The sequence below is a fragment of the Chionomys nivalis genome, chromosome 16 (assembly GCF_950005125.1).
Source record: "Chionomys nivalis chromosome 16, mChiNiv1.1, whole genome shotgun sequence".
NCBI classification, from domain to species: domain Eukaryota; kingdom Metazoa; phylum Chordata; class Mammalia; order Rodentia; family Cricetidae; genus Chionomys; species Chionomys nivalis.
In genome coordinates, this window is record NC_080101.1 from 48,807,655 (window position 1) to 48,834,166 (window position 26,512).

At 40.3% G+C, this 26,512-nt stretch overlaps 1 protein-coding gene across 1 annotated transcript in view; it reads left to right on the forward strand.

The window, feature by feature from the left end:
* The window catches only part of Prex2 (phosphatidylinositol-3,4,5-trisphosphate dependent Rac exchange factor 2), a 283,473-nt gene that overhangs the window by 238,827 nt on the left and 18,134 nt on the right, over positions 1-26,512 (forward strand). The window contains exons 36-38 of the mRNA XM_057790240.1: positions 10,250-10,316; positions 10,550-10,740; positions 25,918-26,020. Of these exons, the coding sequence (XP_057646223.1) occupies positions 10,250-10,316; positions 10,550-10,740; positions 25,918-26,020 (361 nt within the window). The remainder of the gene's footprint in view (positions 1-10,249; positions 10,317-10,549; positions 10,741-25,917; positions 26,021-26,512) is intronic.

A 26,512-nucleotide genomic window follows, 5' to 3' on the forward strand; every position in this document is an offset into this window, starting at 1 on the left:
CTTGCTGGCTAGAAACTTTGCCTTTGGAAAAGGCGTAGTGTAGAGTCATAGAAACCGAGCATGAGACACTTAGAATCTCAGTGTAATAGTTGAGAGGCTTCAGGTTAGTCTCTTCCTTAGAAGCAAGAAGAGTTTGGCTGTATCATTTCTCTCCTGTCAAAGACATCAAAGATAAACTGACTGGGACCTGTGCTCAGGGTGTCAGGCACCCTGAGAACTTTTGTTTTTATTTCAGTTCCCATTCACTGACGGAGTGACTGTCAGATGTCCTTATTCTAATTTTAAGTTCTGATACCTGATAATTGCCTTTCTTTAAGTGATATTTTTCAGTGCTGATTCAACTGTGGCTTAATGTTTATCAGTTTAAAAATTCCTTCTGTATGCCAAAAACTCCTTTTGAAAATATGTATAAATATATTATTTTCTTCTGTTAGGCCACATGTGTATTTAGTTCCTGCAGTAAAACTCCATAGTTATTTCCAGTTCTCAGGAAAAAAAAATCAGTTCAGTACAAAGTGCATAGCATTGTAAAGAACTGCCTTAGATTATGGAATTCCAAAATAAAATGCAGGTTGGTAGCATGGCTTATGCCTATAATCCAAGAACTGAAAAGGCAGAAGTAAAAGGATTGCTGTGATTTTGAGTATACCTATGGCTGCATAGTGAGGTCCAGGCCAGCTTGAGTATAGTACCCTGTCTCAAAATAAAGTCTAATAAAAAAAAAATCAAGGGTATATTCCCATTCAGACTGCATTGTTTATCATAAGCAAAGGAGTGTGTGCAACTCAGTATAATGGAGATATGTCAGTTTATTTCAGAAAAATATTCTCTAAATATCTCATATGAGCTGGGCTTCATGGGACTAGTATGATTTCGTCAGCAGAAAGGATGAAGAGGAAAGTCCTAGAGGAGAAAGCAGGGCTCAAGAAAGGAATGACGTGTGCGCAGAGATGACACATGAGATCTGAGGAAGATAGTGTGCTAAGCAGCCAGAATGATGGAGTTGCACTTCAAACCTTAGGTCCTGAAGAAGATCAAATGAGTTTTGAAGGTAGATAAAATAAAATCTATTCTCTCCAGAGATCATCTTCAAGATCAATTCAATCTGACCTAACTATGGTACCCAGAAAGAATTGGCACCAATTTAATATTAAAAAAAAATTCTCATGGTTTTAAACCTTAAAGAGTTATTCCTTGAAAATGTCATCTAACATGTTTGAATTTCTTAACATAATCATTGAAAGAACTAGAATGATTTTTAAAGTTGAAATACTACTAAATTTTACGTTTTCCTGGCTCAAATGAGCTTGTTTGTGTGATATAATACCATTGAACGTCATTATTCAGAATGCCCTCCTTCCAGGAGGCATGTGCTTCTCTCAGATTCTTTTCTGTAATGTTGGAGCACGGGAACTTCAGGAGTAGTTTAGCAGCAGATGCTGTCCATAGTGTTATGTAAATATGTAGGCACAAAGAAAGTCTGTCACCCTTGCAGATTTATAAATGGGAGAGTGAGCGTCAGTGAGGGAGTGTCTGGGCAGTGGAGAACGGGATGCTGATGGAGTCAGCTCCCTGCAGATAAGAAGTAAAATGGATCTACCAACAACAGCCTGGAGCAGCGAGGTCTGTGTCCATGACCAATGTGGCCAGTCATGAAAGTGCTAGTGACCCACATGTGCAATGGCACACTTCTCTGTGGTCATGCACATGGTCTGTCTTGTTAACCTTCTGGCAGCTGATTTTGCAGTGTTCAAGTCGAATTGAAGGTGCAAATTGACCATTGATAGTTCTCTGGCAACTCTTACCGCAGAATTCATTATAATAGTCAAAGAGGACCCAGGCAAGCCCAAGATTGTCTCATAGTCAGAATTTCTCTTCATCTGATTGTCAGCATTGCTCTCAGTGATGCTTGGACTGTGTTTAAGGTCATGGGTGAGGGCTGGTGGGATTCAAGAACAAATTATCTCCGGGTGGTGGCGGCTCACGCCTTTAATCCCAGCACTCGGGAAGCAGAGGCAGGTGGATCTCTGTGAGTTCGAGGCTAGCCTGGTCTACAAGAGCTAGTTCCAGGACAGGAACCAAAACCCTGTTTCGAAAATAAATAAAAAAAAAAAAAGAAGAAGAATAAATTGCCGCTCTCCAGCTTTGCCACTCAGGATGTGTCCTTTACATCTGTGGTTAGAGATTGAACGTAAGTAATTTTTATTTGTACAAGTGTCCAGTGTCTTTTAATAAGATATATTAGAAAATTATTTTCTGTAATTTAAATGCAATGACTGTCCATCAAGTGCAATTTAGTAACAATACCAGATATTCAGTGATACCTGTACTCAAATGTAATAGTAACGCATCTAATCACATGCATGGATGATCCCCATAATTGACCAAATGGATTTCCACTTCTTTTTGAAATAAAGAGTAAATTCTAAAAGTCAAAAATACTTGTAAAATGTACAAAAAGCAACTTGCTACAATTTATAATATTCTAGAATAGGATACAATAACAGAAGTTTATGTGTGTCAGACCAAATGAAGAATCTTGCACATGATTCTATATAAATATATAAATATAACTATATAAATAGAATGGTGATGTCATGGATACTGATCTGAGGGAAAAGCCAGAATAAAGCAGAGGTCTTGGCTGGAGAGTGCCCTTCCACTTTGTCATAAAATGCTAGAGACACTTGTGCCTTCATCATCTCTCTTAGAAATTGGCTCTTCTCCAATATGTTCAGGGACAGGGGGAGGAAACTTGGCTGGCCAATGAGAAGATGTCACTTTTGTCATTGATCTAACTTCTGTGTATCCCTCAAGTCTAAGTCAATTTCTTTAACTCTTTTCACACAGGAAGTTGCACTGTCTCACTTTGTGGGAAAAGAAATGATCATCTCTCGAGAACAGCTTGAACGTGCTGAGCTAGGAACTGGACTTTTTACCCATTTGAGAGTGCAATATTGTAATTAATTAAATTTAGTACTTAACTTGAATGACTACATGAACTAATCAAAGTGTCCACGCTTGTTTTCTTCCTCTTGTGGAACGAAGTTCCCTACTTCATCCCTAAGGTCTTCTTATAATGCTAAGTGATCCATATTGTTTCTGGGATCCCTTGCAGCTCTAAATTTCCATGTGTTAGAAGTCACATATTTCTTCCTGCTCATTACTACTGTATCTGGTAGTTGAACCTTTCTTTTGAGATCTCTGCACTCCTTAATAGATTATTGAAGATTTCTTTTGCTTGACATTTTGTTTCCTTAGAGTGTGGATCTGGCCACCTTGCCAAAATCCTTTTCTCCATCTTTAATTAAACCCACTCTTTAAGCATATTGGCTCCATCTCCCCTGTGCCTATTGTGTTATTCTTTGTGAAGCTTCCTCTTAAAATGCTTCTTACAGAAGTAGCCTGTTATAATCCTATCCAAATCCAACTCTTAAATCCTATTTTTAGGACCTTCCTCCAATTTATCCACTAAGTATTTGGACTTACCTTTTATATTTGTACCTTCTTTTATTGAAATACACCTATTATTTTCTTTTTGACAATGGTGAGCAGCCTATGCCAAGTTTACTGTAGTTATTTGATATATAGATATCTATATGTCATATATTTCATATGTATATGAGGCTAAGTCAACTGAAGTTCAGCCTTTGTTGAATTTTACTGTCACCTCACCGCTTTCATTGGTGTTTCATTCTCAGAGGCTCAAACACGAGGACCATCCAAAAATCTTCTCATTTTAGAAAATTAAGATAGTGAAAGCTGACGTGGACCAGCAGGAGAGGGAACTCACTGCTCAGCCTTTCCAAACCAACATCAAAGCTTTCGGAATGGTCTTAATAAGATTTTCTATATTCAGACCCAGGACCATGACTTCATTCTTACTCACCTTAGAAGCATCATAAATGACATTAGCTTTGGCATTAATCCAATTTTACCATTAACTTTCTCCATAAAATTTGATTAAGAGGCATGGCAAGACTTTTGTAATTAAGGAGAGTGCATTGGGAAATTGTTTTCCGTCCACGGTTTGTCATACTCTGCATGGTACTGGAATTCACTGACTACCTGTTAAGTGAAATATCGGGCTGAACAGCCTTTTATCTGATGAAGAATTCTGAACATGGTTTTAATCTCAAGTCTCAACTTTCATCCTCACAAGTAATTGAATTTTCAAATTTGTTGACTGCACATATAGGAATGTTGAAGTAGCTAAGTAGTTCCTGGTGATCTTCTTTGGATCTCTTCAAGAATCAGTGTACTTTACAATAAATACATTATTAATTCTTATTAATAGTAGTTGTTGATTAACTTCCATAGCCGTACATTGTTGATTCTTTGTAATTATTTGTTTTCCTTCCATATGGATTAGAAAGAGTTAAGTACAGGCACACGTCTTCATGAGTCAAATATTCTGCAGTGACTTTTATCTTGTGAGAGTATCTTGAGTCATGAAGTTTTAATGTTAGCTGATTTTCATTGTCAGTTCTGCTATATGGCAATTAGTAAAGTTTCTACATGGTATTATTTGATATGTGCCGCATTTTCAATCTCTAAGTTATTTTGCCTGAACTTCATCAGCTATGAGTTGTTGCTTTAAATATTTTGCTGCATTGATATTTGGAGATTTCTGTAAAGTCACTCTGAAGTGAATTTAGTAGATTTAGACCATTATGATTTCACCTGCTCTTAAGAGGCTGAGTCAGGATCAATTGTTTTTTTTTTTTTTTTTTTGTCCCTCTGTCTTTTCTTATGTTAGTGGGGATTGAAGCCAAACTTACATTATGCATGCTAGGGTAGGCAAGTATTCTACCACTGGACTACAACCCAGCCAGAATGGGTTTTGTTTGTTTGTTTGTTCAAAGAAAACACTCTCTTGGAAATAAGGAAGAGGGCAGTCATGGCGCTGGCACCATCCCCTAAGGAGGAAGAGAGCAGCCATGGCGCTGGCACCGTCTCCTAAGAAGGAAGAGGGCAGACATGGTGCTGGCATCCCCCATAAGAAGGAAGAGAGCAGCCATGGCGCTGGCACCGTCTCCTAAGAAGGAAGGGGGCAGACATGGTGCTGACATCTTCCGCCAGTGCTGTTCCTCTTAGACAGCACTAATCGTCTGTGGACTGTTCTAATAGAACACGTTCTCCTAACTGACTTGAGATGCAGGAGACCTAAACTTTCCACAATCAATGCACTTGGCTGAGCCATTTAGAGGACAGATTCTTTAATCTAAAAGCAGTTCTTTTCTTTTTAGGTCAAATCTTTATTTGTGTACTGACAAGGGAATTATCTAGATTTCAAATCCATAACTTAGTTTTTATTTTTTAAGATGTTAGTTTAAGTAATAAAAAAAATAGCTGCAATCTATTTTAGGTAGCCTCAGGGAAAGAAGGATAACATTGGTCTTCATTTTATCTTTTAAAAAAGATTTTATTATTAATCATGTATATAAAGTGTGTGACTATGTTTGGGTATATGCACATGAGTGAAGATGCTTGAGGAGGCCAGAAGAAGTTGTGAGATCCCTGGAGCTGGGGATACAAGCAGGTGCAAGCTGCTAGACAGAGAGAGAGAGAGAGAGAGAGAGAGAGAGAGAGAGAGAGAGAGAGAGAGATCTGTGCATGTGTAAATGCACATGCAAAAGCACACATGTGGAGTTCAGAGGATAGCTTTGTAGAGTCAATTCTCTCTGTTCATCTTCATATGAGTTCTGGGAACTGAACTCATATAGTCAGTCTTACATGGCAAGTACCCTTACCTGTTGAGTGATCTTGCTTGTACAAGTCTATCCTTTCATAAGACTAAAACCCCCCTAAGAAATCCTGACTACTGTGTGCACTTGTAATCACTGTCGTCAATTAGTCAACTTCCATTTGCACAGCATAAAACCATGCACTTCATACACCAACACTGTGTCCCCTACACAATGATGACACTGAGGCCCTGAGTCTGAGCAGTTTCTCCTTGAGCTTTGGTTCTTTCCTTCATCACATTGCGCCTTCTGCCTAGGCACACTGGAGGAAAGGCATTCTTGTTCAGGGAGGGGATCTGCCTTGGCAGAAGCACATCTGCTCTGAGTTGTAGCTTTCCTAGATCAACAGTGAGGACAGAAAATGTCTAAGTCACAGCTGATTTCAAGGTATTGTCTATTTCTGTGGCCACAGTGGACCTGAAGTGGAAATCATGAGTTAGAAGCTCTCCCTCTGACCTGATGGGCTCTGGAACTCACAGAAAGGGCTAGGGCAGGTTTTGCAGGGCAGTGCCAGGTCACATAGGCAACTCTATGTGAAAGTTCAGAGCCAGCCTCATCAGTTGGAACCAGGAATAGAAAGCACATCTGTTTCCTAGGGAAGGATAAAAATCTGCTGCCCACCGTATTTGAGACAGTCACTCAGGTGATGCTAGATCTGAAGATGACAGAAGCAAGCAGAGCCACTACACTAGGAACCAATCACTCACTGAGTCTGCGATATGACTGACTCATCTTCTCAACGTCTGTAAGATAGAATGCTCAAAACTCTGACTGAAGAAGCCAGAAGTGTGGATCTTGGCCCAAAATGTCTTTGGAGTTATTTAAGAAAGAAGCATAATAATTCAGTTATATAAAAATAAAAAACCCTAAATTTAAAACATTTCACTTCAAGCAAAAGTACATATAATTCTATAGGTCATGAAAAAACATAACTCTGAGAAAGACAGTCAGAAAAATGGCCACTGAAAATAAATATGTCCTAGAACAATGGTTCTAAATCTTCCCAGTGCTGCGACTCTTTAATACAGTTCCTCATGCTGTGACCTTATATGATAAAATTGTTTTCATTGCTACTTCATAACTGTAATTTTGCAACTGTTTTTAAATAATAATGTAGCCGGGCGGTGGTGGCGCACGCCTTTAATCCCAGCACTCGGGAGGCAGAGGCAGGCGGATCTCTGTGAGTTCGAGACCAGCATGGTCTACAAAAGCTAGTTCCAGGACAGGCTCCAAAACCACAGAGAAACCCTGTCTTGAAAAACCAAAAAAAAAAAAAAAAAAAAAGTCGTAAATAATAATGTAAATATCTAATATGCAGGATATCTGTTATATGACCCCAAAGAGTTGCAACCCACAAATTGAGAACCACTATTCTAGAAGCATTTGGTTCATCAAAGAAACCTAGAAAAATATGCCTGGGATTCTGAAAGTATGACAAAAGGATATCAGCCACAAAGGCATAAAATCCTGGAATAAAAATGTTAATTACCTAACTATTATACCTAATTATTATATATTTGAAAAAAATTTATTGAGATGATGCTGTCACAGGTGCTAAATATTACCGTAATAAGCAAAGACATCTCTGTAGCCACATAGAGAAGAGCTATTGGGGGCAGGAGACTAACCTTTTTTTTAAATATTTATTTATTATGTATACAATATTCTGTCTGTGTCTATGCCTGCAGGCCAGAAGAGGGCACCAGACCCCAATACAGATGGTTGTGAGCCACCATGTGGTTGCTGGGAATTGAACTCAGGACCTTTGGTAGAGCAGGCAATGCTCTTAACCTCTGAGCCATCTCTAGCCCGAGACTAACCTTTTTATGATAGAAGTAAAATGAGAATAATTGGGTATCTTGAAAATAAGAAGTAATCATCAGAGTAAAATTTGTAGCAAAGGACAAGTTATATTATGGCAAAGGAACAAAATTACACACTTGGAAAGTCTTATTAAGGAAACCACCTAAAATGCAGTATGGACACATGTTAAAATAAAAGGGTGTATAGGGGAGTTGTGGGGATCATGGAAGAAGAATGCTTGACTATGTATCTAGTGGGAACACCAAGAGAAGATAGAAATACTGATGAACAGACAGAAGTGGATAGGTGACAACTTTAATCACTCTTTTAATTAAACAGAGACACACTTTAGTTTCCTGTCTGCCCATGCCTAAATAGTCACACAGAAACTGATTTATTAATTGCAACACTGTTCAGCCTATTAGCTCAGGCTTCTTATTAGCTAACTCTTACATCTTAAATTAACCCATTTCTATTAATCTATCACTGCGAGGCTGTAGGTTACTGGTAAGGTTCCAGCGTCTTTCTCCTTTGACAGCCACATGGCATCTCCCTGACACTGCCTTCTTTCTCCCTGCATTCAGTTTAGTTTCCTGTGCCCTCCTCTGTTCTGCCCTGCCATAGGCCAAAGCTGCTTTTTATTAACCAATGATAATAAGACAGGATATTCACAGGATACAGAGGGGAAATCACACATCAATTTAAGATACCAAAATGAGATTCCTCACATGGAAAAGTCCAATCTAAGATTCTACCTGGATCTATAAAAATAAATATATGTATACCTATAAAAATAAATGTGTACATAACCACGAGTGGTTATACTGCAGAAGAGAGATCCAATGAAAAGGTATCCTTAACTCTCAGCAAAATAAATAAATAAGCAACAATAAAGAACTGTCTCTCCAGATGTTAAACTGAAAGCAGTATTGGTGTGGAATATGTTGATACATTGATACAGATTCTAAAACTTTATGGTATAGTATGCACTGAAAGACAGTGAATGAAAATGTGTATTGAATATGCAATTTTTTTAATTAAATGCTCTCTAGGAGCTAAGATAGGAAAGATTTGGGGTTAAAAATGAAACTTTAAGCTATTGAATTTAACTCTGTGGGAAAAGTAATAGCTACCAGCCAAGAAGTCGTGCCATACACTTTTAATCCCAGCACTTGGAAGGCAGAGGCAGGAGAATCTCTGTGAGTTCAAGGCCAGCCTGATCTACAGAGCTAGTTCCAGAACAGCCAAAGCTACACAGAGAAACCCTATCTTGAAAAAACAAACAAACAAAGTAATAGCTAATGACTTTGTACAAAGAAAGTGTAATACCACGCAAAAGTAAGAAATAGGAGTGGACAAGAGAAGAAAGCAAGTGGCCAACAACAAATATATAGAAATTCACACTGATAGTCCGGAGGTTGAAATTCTGTAAACATGGATATGAAAAATGAGAACGCCTCTTCTCTGGCACCTCTGGCTGCAGCCAGTATTGTGATGGCAGCCACACTTGTGAGCTTAGTCCAGAGGTGTTCTAGGGAAAGAGCCATCATCAGCACAGGCAGGAGAACAGAGAAGGATGTACTACAGGAGGAAAGCTTTGACCATCTTTGTGATACTTTATTTACGTAAAGGTGAAACAAAGGACAAAATGCCACAGTTTGTCAAAGCATGGTAGTGTGTCTGTGGGTTTTCATAATATACTAAATATGGCCTTGATTGTACTCCCAATACCTGAAGGGTTGGGCATAGTGATCATGGATGAAACAGCCAGGTCAGTTACTGGCAATGCATCAAGCTGTATGCTTACATCCATTCAGTGGCTCTCAACTTCTTATCAGGACCCAGTCTGTCCCTTCTTGTCTCGTGGCTGGATCGCTGCCCCTAGCTCAGCCCCAGTGCCTGATTTTTCCCCTCACAGGATCCAAGCTTTATTTCCTTTTTCTTTGGGAGCCTTCTGGATGACTGCTCTCTCCTTCAGGAAATCTAGGGGAAAGTTTAAATGATGTCTCTGATTTTGCTCTTGGTTTAGTGGTGGCAGTGCAAACTGATTCCTTGGCTCCATGGAGCCATCTTCCTGGCAGTTGAGTGGTATCTGTGGACTGTGTCATTGAAATCTAGTCCTAGGCTAGATGCTGTCTGGTGTTGAGTCATCCCTGTATTGGCAGCATATTGCTCATGACACTCATTACAGGAGGTCAGACGGAATTCTAGTGAGCAATAACCAACTTTTGGTATTATATTGATTATATGTGATTCCTTTAATAGAGAAGCTTAATCAGCATTTTAGGAAAGAAGAAACTAATTCTCAATAAGAATGAATGTAATTGTCATTTTTGGAAGTTGCTCTTGGCTAATCTAGTTTGTAAAACCTTATTGTTCCATGGTGTTTCATTTTAAAAAGTAGACAACAAATGAGGCTACTACTAATTATGGGAGTAGCACTCTGGGGAAGGGGTGCCTGTGGGTCCCAGTCTGTATGGGGAGGTTAGAGGACAATTTCCAGAAGTAATTTTTCTCCTGTGAACCATCCTAACAAAAAATGAATAGCCATTCCCTTTGCATAGCCCCGACCAACCCTGTCACCAGGGCCTTTGCTTATTTACTGATCTTTAAACAGCAGTTTTTGGAAATCAAACATCTTCATGTATTTTATGTTCTTTGTTTTCTAACAAAATACGGTTTTCTTTGGACTCTTTCAGGGCATTCTACGTGGACAAGTCAAATTCACCGCCAAACGCCACATCCAAAGCTGCCTATGTCGATAAGGTAAGATGGCAATTGCGTTTATTGTTGCAGTGTTGCCCACCTGCCTCCCTTTTAGTCTTTCTGTTTCCCTTTTGAGCAATGCCTGATTCTAGAGATTTGCAGTGCCCAATGTGCTGGCTCCGACGAAGATGGTGTTTTAGCTTGGTCATCTAAATGCTGGGACAGCTGATGTGCATGCCACCTGAAAAGACATCTGAGAATGTTGAGCTCTGTGTTTGTCACTTTCCTTTTAGCTCATGAGGCCCCTGAATGCATTAGACGAGCTCTACCGGCTGGTCACCTCGTTTATCAGATCCAAACGCATCGCTGCCTGTGTGAACACGCCTTGCGGGGCCTCCGGAGTCGGTCTGCTGTCGGTGTCCTCGGAGCTGTGTGACAGGCTCGGTGCCTGTCACATCATCATGTGCAGCAGTGGTGTGCACAGGTCTGTGACGTCTTTGCCCGGTTGACATAGTTCGTATCCTATAGTTAATGTAACTAGACTAAAACTAGAAATGGTCAAGGACTCAGGTGTGTTTGGGGTACAATTTGAGATTTTTCTGGGTTGGATTCTTGTGATTTTAGTAACTGTAGATAAACCGATTGATGCAATCCCCTATTTGTACCAGGATAGCTCAGATTTTTATTCCTCTCATGTTTATATCACCATATTAGTATTTTAGGTACGAAATGTGTATCTTTCTTATTCACTGTAGGAATTCCCTTAGTTGGAGTTGATCTCAAATAACTCAACACCACTTTTCTCAGTTCCTCAGTTCCTCACATCCCTAGAGCTAAAAGTGTCCTGAGACCGATGCTCCTTGGGCTTGCTACTGCCTTCCTCCCATGGTCAGCCAAGTGATGGTCCAGGACCTCACATGATACAGTCGACGCTTCGTGATAAATCCTGCCAACAGTGCTGTCTGGAGCAGCCAAGGCAGGTGCATCAGACTCACCCTCCCATGGGAGTGAGCATCCCAGCTCAAGTACCACTTCATCATCACCCGCTCCTCTCTTTTAATGTGGAAGTGAAACCTTACAGATGGAAATGATAAGGTAGAATTGTAGTCTTCCCTTTAATCTGAATAGGGAGCTTGACTGTGCACAGAATATACTTTCTTAGTACTAGGTCTTTGATGGTCATTGTTACTTATTTATTCACATTTATTTGATCCTTACTCCACGCAAAGTGCTGTAATTGGTGCTGTGTAACATCATAGAGTGCGGATGTTTATTTTGGAGACAAACATGAATAGCAAATGGGGCAATATAACAGTTATTAAAATTAGTAATACTGACAAGGATGAAAACACAATAAAAACTACCGTGTAAGAAAAATATAACTTAGGAAATCCAAAACTAATGAGTAGGATTCGGAGGGGAATCGATCTTTCAGAACGTCAGGTCTGGAGCATTCCATGGAGCTGAGGTTTGAACTGGGATTAGAGAGCAGAAAGTGGAGAAAGTCCACTCAAGGCAGCAGCCTCTGTGGTCTGTGTCATTTCATCTTGATGGGATATAGCCAGGGTCTAGTGTTGAAGCCCAGTATAGCATGATCTTAAGTTTGAAATATGAGTCAGTTTCTCAAGGCATATTCTATAATCTTTTTACTAGCAGAGAAATAATCGTTTTGGTAACTTCCTTTCAATCCAGGCTGTACCCATTCATTCATTCATTCATGATTTGACCTATGTGTGTTCACTGAGCACTAGTTGAGTGTCTACACTGCTGGGTTTACTGTATTAAAGAAATATATCGATTTGCATATAGTGTACATTGCATTGTGGGAAATGAATGATGAAGAAAACAAACAAGTACGCTGTGCTACACGTGGAGTAACACCAAAGAATGGAAGCCAGAGTAGTGGAAGGTGTCAGCATAAGAGAAGGGTGTGCTTTCTGGGCACTAGGCAGGTCTTACACGACACAGGATAGGAAGATCAATCTGTTGATTTGCTTGTCTCAAAGACAGAGCCTCCCAGCCACCAGGAGAGGCAGAACAAGAATCTTTTGGCGGAATATGCCTGCTAGGTTCAAGGAATGGCAAAAAAGAAAAAAGAAGAAGTTCATAGTTGACCCAACAAGATGGCATCACCTTGACTTTTTGTGTTTTTGCCTTCCCTAGTTCATGCTCACAGTTAGCAGACTAGAACGAGCAATCAGACACTTGTAACTTTATATCTAGAAATGTATACCCTTAACCTCTGTGTGAAGTTATTGAATTCTATTTCCCTTTTAATGCCAGCAAGTATGAGCAAATGTCCAAATTGCTTTCACAGACATTCCATGATTAGAGTTTGATGGGTGTTGTATGAGGCCAAGGCCAACATTACACAACTATTTCACAATTTCAATCTTCATTGATTCTTGTGTTGGAATCATAAGTAGCATTGAAATATTTGTAAAGTATGATTTTCTCCATTTTTACAATTAAAGATCAGTAATGGTTTGATAATTTACTTCAGAAGCTACCTACTAAACTTTTGACAGGTGCTGCATTTAAATGAAAATTGTGTTTTATTTTTATATTATTCAGAATAACAAGGGACTTTCATATAAATTTTACTTTTTTTCTGTGAAGGACTCGCTTAGATTTTTTTCCCCCAGGAGGATAAAATATGTGCCAATTTACATTGGCATTCAAATTTCCACAGAAGGCTGTTCCTAAAATAATCCTTTAGTAATTCTAATTCAGGAGGCTAGAGAGGAAGCCAAGCAGATCCACATCTGCAGGAAACATTAAACAAGGAAGTCTGCAGTCAGGTTCCCACCGAGAGGACAAATTCAGTGTTAAGCAAATATTATACAAGATACTTTTAACATTTATTTTTAAAATAAAAGTGAGAAATGGTCCAACTATATAGTATCCACTTGAATTGCTTTACCGCATTTTTATTTATTGGGTAAAGGGGGTGGTCTAAATATTATTAGGAGTAAGAATGTATGTCTTAGAAGAAGATGCATTAGCATAGCATCTACATGTTTAATAATGCATATGCACGATTAGGAGAAAGGAATTTAGATAAATTATAAAAATCCCATAGCACTTAGCCTAGCTTTGTGTTTATTGAAATTTTCCCAGGGTACCAGTTCATATCCCTTGATGCTCAACTCTTCCTCTCACTGATTCGTAGCTTTCCATTGCCATTGAAGGGACCAGGGTGGGCTATTTTTAAGATGAGGGCTTGCCTTTTAAAAAGTATAAATATAATTATAGGTGATTTAGTAATGGGCATTTTTCATGCCGACCTCTTCCATGTTGAATCTTCTCCTGATTTCTATCAAGTTCTACACATTTGCACATTGCACTGTTAGTGCATAAACTGTCTTAATAAGAGTTGGCTGTAGCCGGGCGGTGGTGGCGCACGCCTTTAATCCCAGCACTCGGGAGGCAGAGGCAGGAGGATCTCTGTGAGTTTGAAACCAGCCTGGTCTACAAGAGGTAGTTCCAGGACAGGCTCCAAAACCACAGAGAAACCCTGTCTCGAAAAACAAAAAACAAAACAAAACAAAAAAAATAATAATAATAAGAGTTGGCTGTGTCCCGTGAAAAGTGGGTGAGTTCGCTGGAATGGGTTGTTACGGTTAGTCTGACCGCTTTGGTTCTCTGGTTTCTTGCCCATCTACCTTCAGTAGGAGATCACGCAGCCAGAAGGCATGCACCAGATGGAGGCTCCTCAGCCTTGGACTTCGTCTTCTGTCTCAGTTTTAAGAACTAAATTTATTTTCAATTACCCTATCTCACATATTCAGTATAAGAGGCCTATTTTTCCATCATCTGTCTTATGTATCATTTAATGTTGCAACTCCTGAGTCTCCCATCACTTATTAATTTCTTATTTAATCATTGCTCTCTCTTTCTGCCATTGCACATAATACTGGCACAGAGGCATCCTGTACATATTGCTGCTGTCTCTTAAGTTAAAGTAGAAACATCCTTTCATTAGAATTACTATGTTAAAGAATTTAAAGCTTTTTGGCTAATGCATTATATAGTTCACTCTCCAGAAAGAATTATCCTCAAGAGAACACAACGAGTAGCGTGGCTTATCTTGCCTTTCCCTAACCTTGTCCGGGAAGGGGAATGGAATCCATCTGCACGCTGTTCTTAGTAGAGATGCAATTACGTATCTGGAGTGCTCTAATTTGTACTTCTTTGCTAACATGTTAAAGAATTTGCTGTGTTATGAATTTCCTTTCCTACAGAGACATATGTTACTTTTACTGTGCTGTTACCTGCCTCGTAGATGAATTTATTTTTGTTTTCCAAATGGAACCTTTTAATGGCATTGAATCAGCTCTGTGGCTTTTCGAGTCCTGTTTTGTACCCACGCCAGTTATTGTTACAGGCGATCAGAGAGCTTGCGACTGCAACTGAGATCTAAGTGTTCCTTTTATTTCTTACTGCCGCATCCTTCCATTTAGTGTGGTCGGTTAATTTGTTTGGGCTCGTTATTCCCACCCCTGCTTAACAGCCACCATTTCTCCTTTAACAAATAGAAATCAGTACCTTGCAAGTGTTACAAAACCCTCAATGTGTCTCTTATTGCGTCTACAAAGATCCCTTTCTCTTCTACTTCATTAGTATCTGGGAACCCATGAGTAGAAAGCTTCCTGAAAGAGGCCCAAGATAAATGTTCACAAATTTTCTAGCAAAGGCAAAGATTCTGAGATCATAGTGTGCCTCTTTAGGGACTTGTCTTTATTCTCGCCTTGATCTGATTTTTAGTGGTGATTGATCCACAATATCAGTCTTGGTGTGGTTGTGTCAGCAAATGGTAAGTAACTTCAATACAGGGCTGAGGACTTGACTAGCCTGGGCTGCGTCTGATCAAATTCTGTGAAAAGGACCAACCTTTGTCCTTATAATTTTCTGGTGAGATTGAATTTCTTTAAGAATCAGGCCCTCCAATTTTAGCTAACATCCCCGGCCTTTCCTCAGTGGAAATCGGCAGCTAAGCTGCATCATGATCCTCCTCGTGAAGAACTGCCCACGAGTGTGAGAGGAGCACAGTGCGTGCCAGGGCCAGCGGCTTGCCATTGTTAACACACACAATACTGATGAACTTCATTTTGCACACACAATCAGCATCTGATTATTTTCAGTATTAGTTATAGAATGCGTGCTCACGCATGCATACACACACACACACACACACACGAAGATTTAGGAATCAAGCTTAAAAGGATCCATTTTCAAAATGTATTTATTAGTAGCTTATTAGGAAGTTGAGATGCATTTTCCTAGTTAACATTCCAAGAGCTGCTTGGAGTCCCTGTACCCACCAACCAAAGCCCATTTATGTAATCACAGTACAGGACCCAAAGTACTTGTTACAGCATTTGTTAAGAAAATAAAATAATCCAGAAGGTGAAATACAAAAACAGCTCCAAAGAAACCAGTATTAGCAATGCCTCCAGCAGAATAGTTTTCATTTCAAACAGAGATAAACACTATGGTGATAAACAGTCACAAAAGCCCTCACCAGGGAACGCCAACTTATATTTCAACAACCATTTTGAGCCGGTGAAGGACTCTTTCTTAGTATATTCTATTCTGTCATTAACATGACATCAAAGGGCAAATTGACAAATAGGCTCAGATTAGGTAATGTAGATGCTTTGAAAGTAGAACATTCAAGGTAACCTGACTTAGGTAATCATAGCTCCCGAGAGGCAAACAGCAAAGCGTCATCTGTCCTAACTCATAAAGATATAAAATATGTCAGAGTCTACCCTGGGGTTTCCATAAAAGGTGGGAGTCTATGTGTGAGACAAGTAAAAAATGCTCCATGAGCAAATAAAAGTTTCAAATGTATCCATTTGTATTTGGACAGAAAATACTTTAAGAGATTAATAGCAAGATTTGGGAAGATGTTTGAATTTTAAATCACTAAAAGATGGCTAAATGAAAGATCCCTTCTTAGGGAGAAGAAGAAACTTTACTATTCTCTCATCTATATTCTCCAATTAAAGGCTCTAAAAGACACTGCTCTGGTAAAAAGATTGGTAGCGCTGCCTTTTTATAACTCAGGTGTTGATGTGTCTCACACATTCTCATCGTAAGAAGTAATTGAAGTATTATAGCATTTTACAGTAAGCAAAAAAAGAGAGAGATTTCTGCTGATCTGATAGCCACATAAATAATACAGGTATATGTATTCTCTTAAAGTAACAGAAGAAATTACATATTTCACACATCATAGCAGATTCATGTTTTCATAAAAGGGTGAAGAAAGCAGCTGTTTGCCATGTAAACATGCTCACATGTTTGCCATTATCTTAATGCCTAGACTGCCTTTACTTGATACAAATCTTGAAAATTAATGCATGACATTATTTGATTTTGAAATTTCCATTATTTTCTTAAGATTAGATGTAGACAAAGGTTTATTACACAGGGGTTCTGAGAGTAACATCTTACTGCAAGGATCTAGTTGTGGCACAGGCCTTTAATCCTAGCACTAGGGAGGCAGAGGAAGGTGGATCTCTGAATTCAAGACCAGCCTGGTCTAAAGACTAAGTTCTAGGACAGCCAGGACTACACAGAGAAACCCTGTCTTGCCCCATCAAATGACAAAAGTATCTGTTCAACTATGTTCATAGCAGCATTGTTTGTAATAGCCAAAACCTGGAAACAACCTAGATGCCCTTCAATGGAGGAATGGATGAAGAAAGTGTGGAATATATACATATTAGAGTACTACTCAGCGGTAAAAAACAATGACTTCTCGAATTTTGCGTGCAAATGGATGGAAATAGAAAACACTATCCTGAGTGAGGTATCCCAGACCCAAAAAGAGGAACATGGGATGTACTCACTCATAATCGGTTTCTAGCCATAAATAAAGGACATTGAGCATAAAGAAAAAAAAAGAAAAAAACAAACAAAGAAACAAAACTAAAACAAAACAAGAAGATAGCACAGAGAATTTCAAGAGTCTGTGTTGGAAGTTGTAACAGAAGGTGTCATTGATCTTTAATGAGAATTTCATGGTTAATTCCCTGTGCAGTCCTGGATACTTGCCCGTGTAAACTCTGTTGTGGCCTTAAGACAGGTAGAGCGGAAGCGGTGAAGTATCCGGCTTAGTGCTGCAGTCAGGATCTCTCCCTAGCTGTTGCTGTCACTCCTGCACTCTGCTTCCTTGGTTGCCATGGGGCTGTGCTCTGCCTGCCCTGTCTGTGCTGATCCATTAACCTTTCAGCTCTCTGATGATCAAATTGAGATATTGCCAGATTTCACCAGGACTGTCAACATTATCAAGTGATAATGTTGATAACCTCGCCAGATACCCAGAGGTTGTCTCTAGAAACAAGTATTGCTCCAAGTTGAGTTTGTTTTGGATTCTTTTCCCCCACCCAAAAGTGTGTTTTGGTGCTTTATTACGAGAGGGGGTCCGTTATATAGGTACTGGCTTTCTGAAATCCCCTTCGACTTGTGATTTTATCAAGCTTTTAATTTGTGACAGAAGCATTCCTAAAGGTTAGTGGGGTGAGAAAGACCAGCAGGTTAGCACCCAGTCTTTCCATATTAATCTTGCAGCAGCTCTGACTGCGGAGAACCACGGCAGCCACTCGGGGATTGATCTGTGTTTAACACACCACTTCTGCCCCCAGGTGTGCAATTTTCCTCGGTGTAAGGTAATGAAAGCAAGGAGGAAAAAAAAAGAAAGAGCCCTGCAACAAGAACAAATTGGTTTCTTCAATCAGGTGCTTCGCTCTGCCTGTCAGAGACTTTGCGCAGCGATGCTCTGTGCGCCATGGTTAAACACAATTAGAGGCTGGGATGAGTGTGAGCAGTGCAGGAATGGATGCTTCGCACAGAACAGTGTCTTTCTTGCAGCAGAATGCAGCTCCCTGCTAGGAAGGAACATGCCATCCTGGCCGTTTAGTCTCTGTCTTGATTGCTTTACAGTCCATACCCCCTGAGTGTTCTCCAGGACGCCTTCCCTTCTAATCGTAGGCACATTTTTAGGACGGCAAGGTCTACATCCATCGAGAAGCAATCTGAGCTTCCTGGATTCATGTCTCCTAAAACAATGCATATCAAATACAATTGCCGAGCCCAAGAGTGTGGGTGTTGAATTATGGATGGTGGGAGCTCACACCCTCTAAAGGCATTAGCTATGTGATATGAATTTCATGTAGCGAGAAGAGTCTTGGGTTTTGAGTCGGAAAGGGTTGGATCCTGTTCCTTACTTGCTATTAAAGAAAGTAAATGATTGCATAACCTGATCTCTTGGAGTCTCCTGGATGAGGCGGCAGTCATGAGTTCCTCCTTACAGTGGGAGTGTGAACACTAAGTGAGCAACGTATGTGAACACCACCACACTGGCAGAGGAACTAGCAACTGCAGCCATTCTGATTGTTCCAATGAGATCTGTGGTTTTGATAGTAAATCCATCCATCTCTTTACTGCTGAGTTATATGAAGCACATTTCACTGGTTTTATGTTTGTTTGTTTTTTCGTTTTTATGGTACTGGAGATAGACCCAGCTCCTCATTCACGCTGGGCCAGCGCTCTGCACTGAGCTGTACCCCCAACCCACATAACCCCAGAGGCTTGAAATGACTATGTCAACCTACCAAAATAGAGAAAATCTGCAGGAACTATCGGAAGTCACAGTAAGGGTTCATTATAGGCAAAGGGGGGGGGGGTTGGGGTACACTAAGAAACAGAGAACACAAAATGCCAGATCTTGTTAGTACTTCTTTTTAGAACCCTCCCTTGGTGCCTCATAGAAAGCCACTGAAAACAGCAAAAGAGCCCTCCTTAAATTCAAGCAGAGGAAGTTTTCATTCTAGAAAAAAAAAGCCATTAGAATAAAGACAAAAGTTTAGGGCATGAAAAGAGGCAGGTGTTAACCTGTGTTCCCTCATTGATAGTATAGAAGGCTAACTGTAAAACGTTACTGTGGGGGCTCTGAGGGAGACTGAGAGTCTCCACCTTCTCTGCATTTATTCTTAACAAGGGAGCCACCTGGGAAGCGAACTGCAGCAGTTTTTATTCAGTAGGGCGAAGAATAGCCTTAAGGTTAGGTTTTTTAATTTATAGTTTTTATAATTTCTTTTAATTTTTTAAAGAAGAAAACGTTCTTTTTTCATTTCACATGCTAATACCAGTTCCCACCTCTTCCCTCCTCCCATTCCCTCCACTTACCGCCCACCTCACTTCCCATCCACTCCTCAGAGAGAGTAAGGCACATTGCTTTGGGGAAGGTCCAAGGCCCTCCCTACTATATCTAGGCTGAACAAGGTATCCATCCAAAGAGAATAGGTTCCCCAAAAGCCAGTATAGGCAGTCAGGATAAATCTTGGTGCCAGTGGCCCTGCAGTCTGCCCCAGCCATGCAACTGTCACCCATATTCAGAGGGACTAGTTTGGACCTATGCTGGTTCCCTCCCGGTTCATCTGAAGTTAGTGAGCTCCCATTACCTCAGGCGAACTGTTTCAGTGAATGTCTCCATCATGGTCTTGACCTCTTTGCTCATATTCTCACTCCTCCCATAGCTTTTTAAGGTAAATGACTCAAAACAGAATAAATAGAGGCCGCAACTTCATGTGGAAGCTGTACTGTAGCCAATGAGATTTATTCAAGGCAAACTTTCCCAGAAGTATTCATATAAAACTAATTAATCAATATACGTTAATATTTATGTTCCAAGTAGAAAGGAATTTCCCCCAGAAATGTTAAGCAGCAGATAGGTATAGGAGAATAGTGCTTGGAGCTGGAGAAAGGGAAATGAAGCCAAGTCTTTCATGTATGTGCTATAAAGGAGCCAAGTTATTGACTTTGCTAATATCTAGTGTACTTTCAATGCATTTGTCAAATTTCTGAATAGATTTAAGGAGTGGATCCTTCTTAGAAATGGGTGCCAGGTCCTGACTATAACAAGATGAATTCTTTTAGGAATACATGTGTGCGTTAAAAAGTGTGCACTGAATGCTTGCTGAGTTCCAGGGAGCAGACTGTGATCTAGGAAGCCTACAGCCGATACAGAGAGCAGTTCAGCCAGTGGTCACATTGATGAAATCTGATAGTTGTTGAGACTGTACCGTATGCTCTATGATAAGTAATAAGATGAGTTATTTTATGTAATCCTAAAAGGAAAAAAAAAACACTCAGATACTATCATTGGACTAGATTTAGAGTGGAAAACACAGAATTTAAAGAGATTAAATAACTTGCTCAAGGTCACAGCACTGTCAGCAAAGCCACCAGCCTACTCAGAACCATCTCTCCAGTGTCTGTGTTCTTAAATTTGCACTCTCCTGATGAGTAGAGTATAGTATGTGGCTTAAACCAGGTCCCACTGTCAGCATATGAGGAGTAGCTTCTGCAGACTCGGGGGCTAGTGACTACATAGGTGGTCAGCAGTACAGGTGAGCCTTGTAGCAGTTAGCAGAAACTGAAACTGTGTTGGGAAGACCTTATACCTCATCCACAGACCCCAGAAACCTAAGCCATGAAGATAGTTACATTTGCATTTGCACTGTAGGAAGACCACCCTCTCAGTGGAGGAAGCCAATGAGAAGAGGCCAAATAGAGGGTCAGGGTGAGGGACCAGTGCAGACAAGAGATAGCATTAGCAATACAGCTAGAGAGGGAGGATTCGAGAGTTGGTTCAAGACAGGAAGTGAGTAGGATGCAGTCCTTAGTGGATGCAAAAGTCCATTGCACACAACACATTGATCTTCTGTGAATGGACAAGTTAAACTTAATAACATGGAGTTCATAATAATATGCCACTTTTAATGGTACTATAAAAGATCATCACCATCACTAGACAATCACTTTTGGAAAGTCTGCTCCAAGGTAGACTTATGAAAATGGCAAGATTAGGATCACATTTTAAAAGTCGTTCTACCCCGTGTCTTTAATAAATTAATTCTTTTTTTTTTTTTTGTATTTCATCCACCTTTGAATGTTCTCAAAGGCTTTTTATTTTTTTTATTAATTTATTTAATTATTAAAGATTTCTGCCTCTTCCCCGCCACCACCTCCCATTCCCTCCCCCTCCCCCAATCAAGTCTTCCTCCCTCCTCAGCCCAAAGAACAAGCAGGTTTCTCTACCCTGTGGGAGGTCCAAGGACCAACCACCTCCATCCAGGTCTATTAAGGTGAGCATCCAAACTACCTGGGCTCCCACAAAGCCATTACATGCAATAGGATCAAGAACCCATTGCCATTGTTCTTCAGTTCTCAGTAGTCCTCATTGTCCGTTATGTTCGGCGAGACCGGTTTTGTCCCATGCTTTTTCAGACCCCGGCCAGCTGGCCTTGGTGAGTTCCCGATAGAACATCCCCATTGTCTCCGTGTGTGGGTGCACCCCTCGCTGTCCTGAGTACCTTGCTCGTGCTCACTCTCCTTCTGCTCCTCCTTTGGATCGTGAGACTTCAGTCCAGTGCTCCAATGTTGGTCTCTGTCAAACTGGATGTCAATCTGTAATAAATTAATTCTTGTGCCTCCTTTTTCTTCTTTCTCATCAAGCTGGCAAATCTCTAACATATCTGTTTCATAGATTTCTTTTTTTATATAGTCAGAAGAAATGGGGCCATGCAATTGTCCAGGAGAAGGAGACTTAGAAACCAAACCTGGGCACTTACATCTTTCTCACAGGTAGAACTGTATCTTTAGTTCATAGGTTGTTAAAAACTAACGAGTCAGAAGCACAACTGATGCTCTGGCTGGAGTGTGTGAGGTCAGGTGATCAGCAGCCTCTCACATCTGCTAACAGATGTGTCTACCAGAGCAGCTCATGACCCAGTGCGCTGCACCCCATCGTTATCTTGGGATTGATCTGTGTTGGGCATTTTTTTTTCTGTAATTTGAATGCTATCAGGTAACTGATACTTAAGAAAGCTGCAAAGAGAACCCAGGCAATTAGCTTCCTGATAATGTGTTCAACATTAAAGAGTCATAGACCTTGGAAGGTTTGAAGATGTAATTAGAATTAAACTGATTTTCCGTCTATGATTGTTATAAATTACCCAATATGCAGAAGGCCCTGAGGCTTTGAGAGACTTTTTTTTATTTTGAAAGTCTAATTTATTATAAGGGTATCATGAAACATCTTAAATAGGAGGCATATTGCAAAAACTGCTTCATGGAAGACTGGATGTCTAAAAACCTGAATTTAGAAGGTAGTTAATACATGGATGAAATACAGCATTTTACATTTAAGTAATTTTGAGAATCCTAGCTTTTCCTCATCAGCGAGACTTGGCTGAAGAAAGGCCCAGAAGGTCATCTTCTCATTTAGTATCAGGGAAAGGAAGAAGGCTGCTCTTGCTGAACAGTGGAGATGTGAGGGCCTGAAGTCAATGTCTTCTTTAAGAAAAATGAGAAGACAAAAAAGAAATGAAAGTTAGTATTTATCAAATGTCAGAACAAGAACAAGTCACTGGGGTAAATGCTAATAAATATAAGCCTTACAAAATTTGGAATATAATATTATTGTGTGACCCAGTTCTGTCCTTTTCCCATAATTTTTATGGCACTGCCTTTGCCTACCAAATTATGATAATTTTGTGATATAATTTTTCTATGAGGAGAATAGAAAATTTGTTCTAGCTTCTAGCATGACTGATCTCATTTGAGTTACTGAGAGTTCAGAAAAGCATTTCTGTAGGAAAAATGTATTATTGCTAATGGATGGGTCACTTTTCCGGTCAACACCTCCTTCCTCTGACAACACACACTTGCAGTCAGGACAAACAGGATATGGGGACCTCTGGTCCTGCATTGCTTGTGCACAGTGTGCAAGTAGGAAAGTGCTAGAATACTGCAAGACCCTGACTCCACATGGACGCAACTATGACTCATCTGAATAATCCTAGTCCGGCTACCCTAACACAGCTTCTGCTAGCTCAGTTACAGAAATAGCCAGCAGCCATGAAAAGTCCACACGAGACTATACATTATGAATGAAGGAGCCTGGAAGTGGAGAAAATAACAGTTGGAACCCTTTGTAGTTACCACGTTTTACTTTGTGAATTTAAAGAAGAAAGCATGTGATGGTGTCGGTAACTGCCAGGGCCCCTTGAAGAACCCCAAAGCATCAGTTTCAGCAAGCAGTCCCCAAAGTGAAACTTTTCAGCTTAGAACCAAGTCTGTTTCTGCTGGCAGCTGATGGTAGTTGGTGCAAGGTGGACACGTGAAAGTCGCCCAGAACGAATGAGTGAATGAAAGACACTCCTTTGTGGTAGTTGCTGAGAAGAGGCTCAGCTGGTAACCTCCATGCTGTGTGAGAATGAGGACTTCAGTTCAACCCCTCAAAACATAATACTCTGGCTGTTGTGGCGCGCATCTGTAATCCCCGTGCTGGAGTGGGGTGGAGACAGGCAGGTCCCTCAGGGTTAGCAGCCAGTTACCATACCCTAAGCAAGCTCCAGATTCCAGGGAGAGAGCTGTAATGGGAGGCTGCTTGTTCGTTTCCTGGCTCCCAGACTCCTGAAATAGCCACACAGAAGCTATATTATTTAAATCACTGCTTGGCCTATTTGCTCTAGCTTCTTATTGGCTAACTCCTACATTAACTTAACCAATTTCTATTAATCTGTATATCGCCATGTGGCAGGGGCTTACCAGCAAAGATTTGGCATGCCTGACTTAGGTGGAGGCTTCTTAACATCTCTCTGACTCTGCCCTTCTTTCTCCCAGCATTTAGTTTAGTTTTTCCCGCCTAGCTAAGTTCTGCCTTGCTACAGGCCAAAGCAGTTTCTTTATTCATTAATGAATAAAAGCAACACATGGACAGAAGGTCTTCCTACATCCAAAAAAACAAAGTAGAAGGCTCTTGAGAATCAACAACAATTACAATCGACTTTTAACCTCCACATGAATATGCATGCAAATGCACACACACACGCATACATATGCATATGTGCACACGTGCACCTCACACAAAGCCAGCAGTATTCCCAATGTTTACATGATTTTTTTTTTAAAAAAAAAAAAGTCCTTAAAAATTTCTTTTAGTTAATCATAAGACTTCATTAAAACACACACAGCATATTTATTGATTGGCTGAGAAAAGAAAACACATACACACACACACACACACATTTGAAGATCAGTTTTTCTCTAAGTGAGATGTCATTGGTTCCTCATGTGGTATCTTAAGGTCTCTGATCCCAGCACTTGGGAGTGAAACAAGAGCGTTGCTGTGAGTTCTAGACCAGCCTGGGCTACATAGTGAGTTGTACTAGGCCAGCCAGTGTTAAATAAATGAGACTGACTCTGTCTTGAAAGATGGGGTGGGGAGAGTGAGGAAGGGAGCGAGAAACAGACAGAAGAGATAACTTGGATGCTCCCTGTTTGACTATATTGTTGGCTACATGGATGGCCCCGTTGAACTAAAATCTTTTCAGTTCTTTGGCCGCCCATTTCCCGCTGCGTCGCTATTCACAATCTGTAGAATGAGGACTAAGTCAGTGTGAAATGATTAAGAAGGTTGCTGACAAAAACCCTCTATGTGTCTGTGTTTGCAGCAGAAGAGGCAAACCATGCCTTATCAGGAAAGTGCAGATATGTCTCAGGATTAGAGAATGAAATTAAGATTTGGTTAAACTGTTAGAGTTAACAGATTTAAAGTGGAGCAGAGAACACCTTAGTGAGGACAAAAAGGTTGTAGTCTGTCAAGGAGGCAGGCAGTTAAATGAAATTGATTTTCTTTTTACATGAACCATCAGGTACACTGGTTATCCTTGGGTGGCCTACAGGTTCATGGACAACGTGCGTGAGACAATTCAGATCGACTCCGACACTAAATGCTTGTGAACATTGTGTCCAACTAGAAGCTAATTATGTAACTTCAGACCATTGGCTTGTGAGAAACCCAGAGAAATTCTCAGCAGTGGTTATGAGCAGTAACTCTTTGGGTTCTTTATTGGTCAGATGAACTCAGCATGCTCCCCCTTAGAGTGATGTGTAATCATATAGCCCAGCCTTGGCAGGGTCTTTTTCATATTATAAATGTTTTTTTTAATCCCTCTCTTCCTCTTAGACAATCAGTAAAATTCACCAAATGTATTGGGATTCTGTACCACGGTATCATAACTAAGGATGAGTCAATTTCATCATGTATGAGTACCCACATCATTACTTGGCATTTCTTAGGGTCATTAGTAAAGTCCTGGACAGATCTAGAGAAGTTCCTTGCCAGTTAATCCCATCCCTGAAGAGCCTGAAGATGTGATCATGAGTTTGGTGTCACTCTGTGCTGTTATAAGACTGCCTTTCTAAAACCCCAAACCAAAATCTATTAACTGCCAATATTTAGAAGAGGATAAATTAAACACTATTTCTTCTAAATTATATGTGTTATTAATAATATATTCAATTTTTACTATAAATACAGTTATTCAATTTTCTATGATAAAGTTCTTTTTTATACATAGTTCACAGTAGATTTATTTTATATTTAAATTTTTTAAGCTATATCCCCAGTAATATATGTGCCTCTGTGACCTCCTTTTAAACAGGAACTCCGTGTAGAGGAGTCAGTATTGGATTCTGAATAACTTTGCATTTGGCTGGTTTCTGATGACATTGGTAGCTCCAGTTTCTCTAAGAATGGCTCAGTGGGTCTGACCATGACTTCCATTGCCTTGGCCCACAGATGCACGCTGAGTGTGACGCTGGAGCAGGCCATCACTCTAGCCAGAAGCCACGGGCTGCCTCCTCGATATATTATGCAGGCTACTGATGTGATGAGAAAACAGGTAAGTTCCCCTCTCCTGCCTGTCTTAGGGAGTTGTTTGCCAGGACCTGGTTTGCCTTGGTTCCTTCATCAGGTATCTTATGAGTGTCTGTGTGACGAACACTTCTCTAGGCACTTGACTCTGAGTAAGCCATGACTGGGAAGAATGACCAGTGAGAAAATAGTACAAACACCTAGTCAAGTGTGAATACTTTAAAAGGATTTCTGTGCTGTGTCGTCTAGCAGAAAAAAAAAAAGGGAAATGGTCACACAAAACAAGAGTGGACTGGGGTTTTAGCAGTATCAAAATAAAGGATGTGTGGCACATCTATAAATTGAGGGAAATTTAATAAGCCTGGTAAGCAGTTCAGGAGGGGCCAAAGAAGAGGAGGAATTGTGAGGGCCCTGCTAGTTTCTGCGATCTCCCCAAGCCTTCCATTCCACAATAGGATGTGTCCATCTTCCTAAGGATAAAGTCCACCTCAGAGTTTTCACTTGAGCCGAATATGAACCT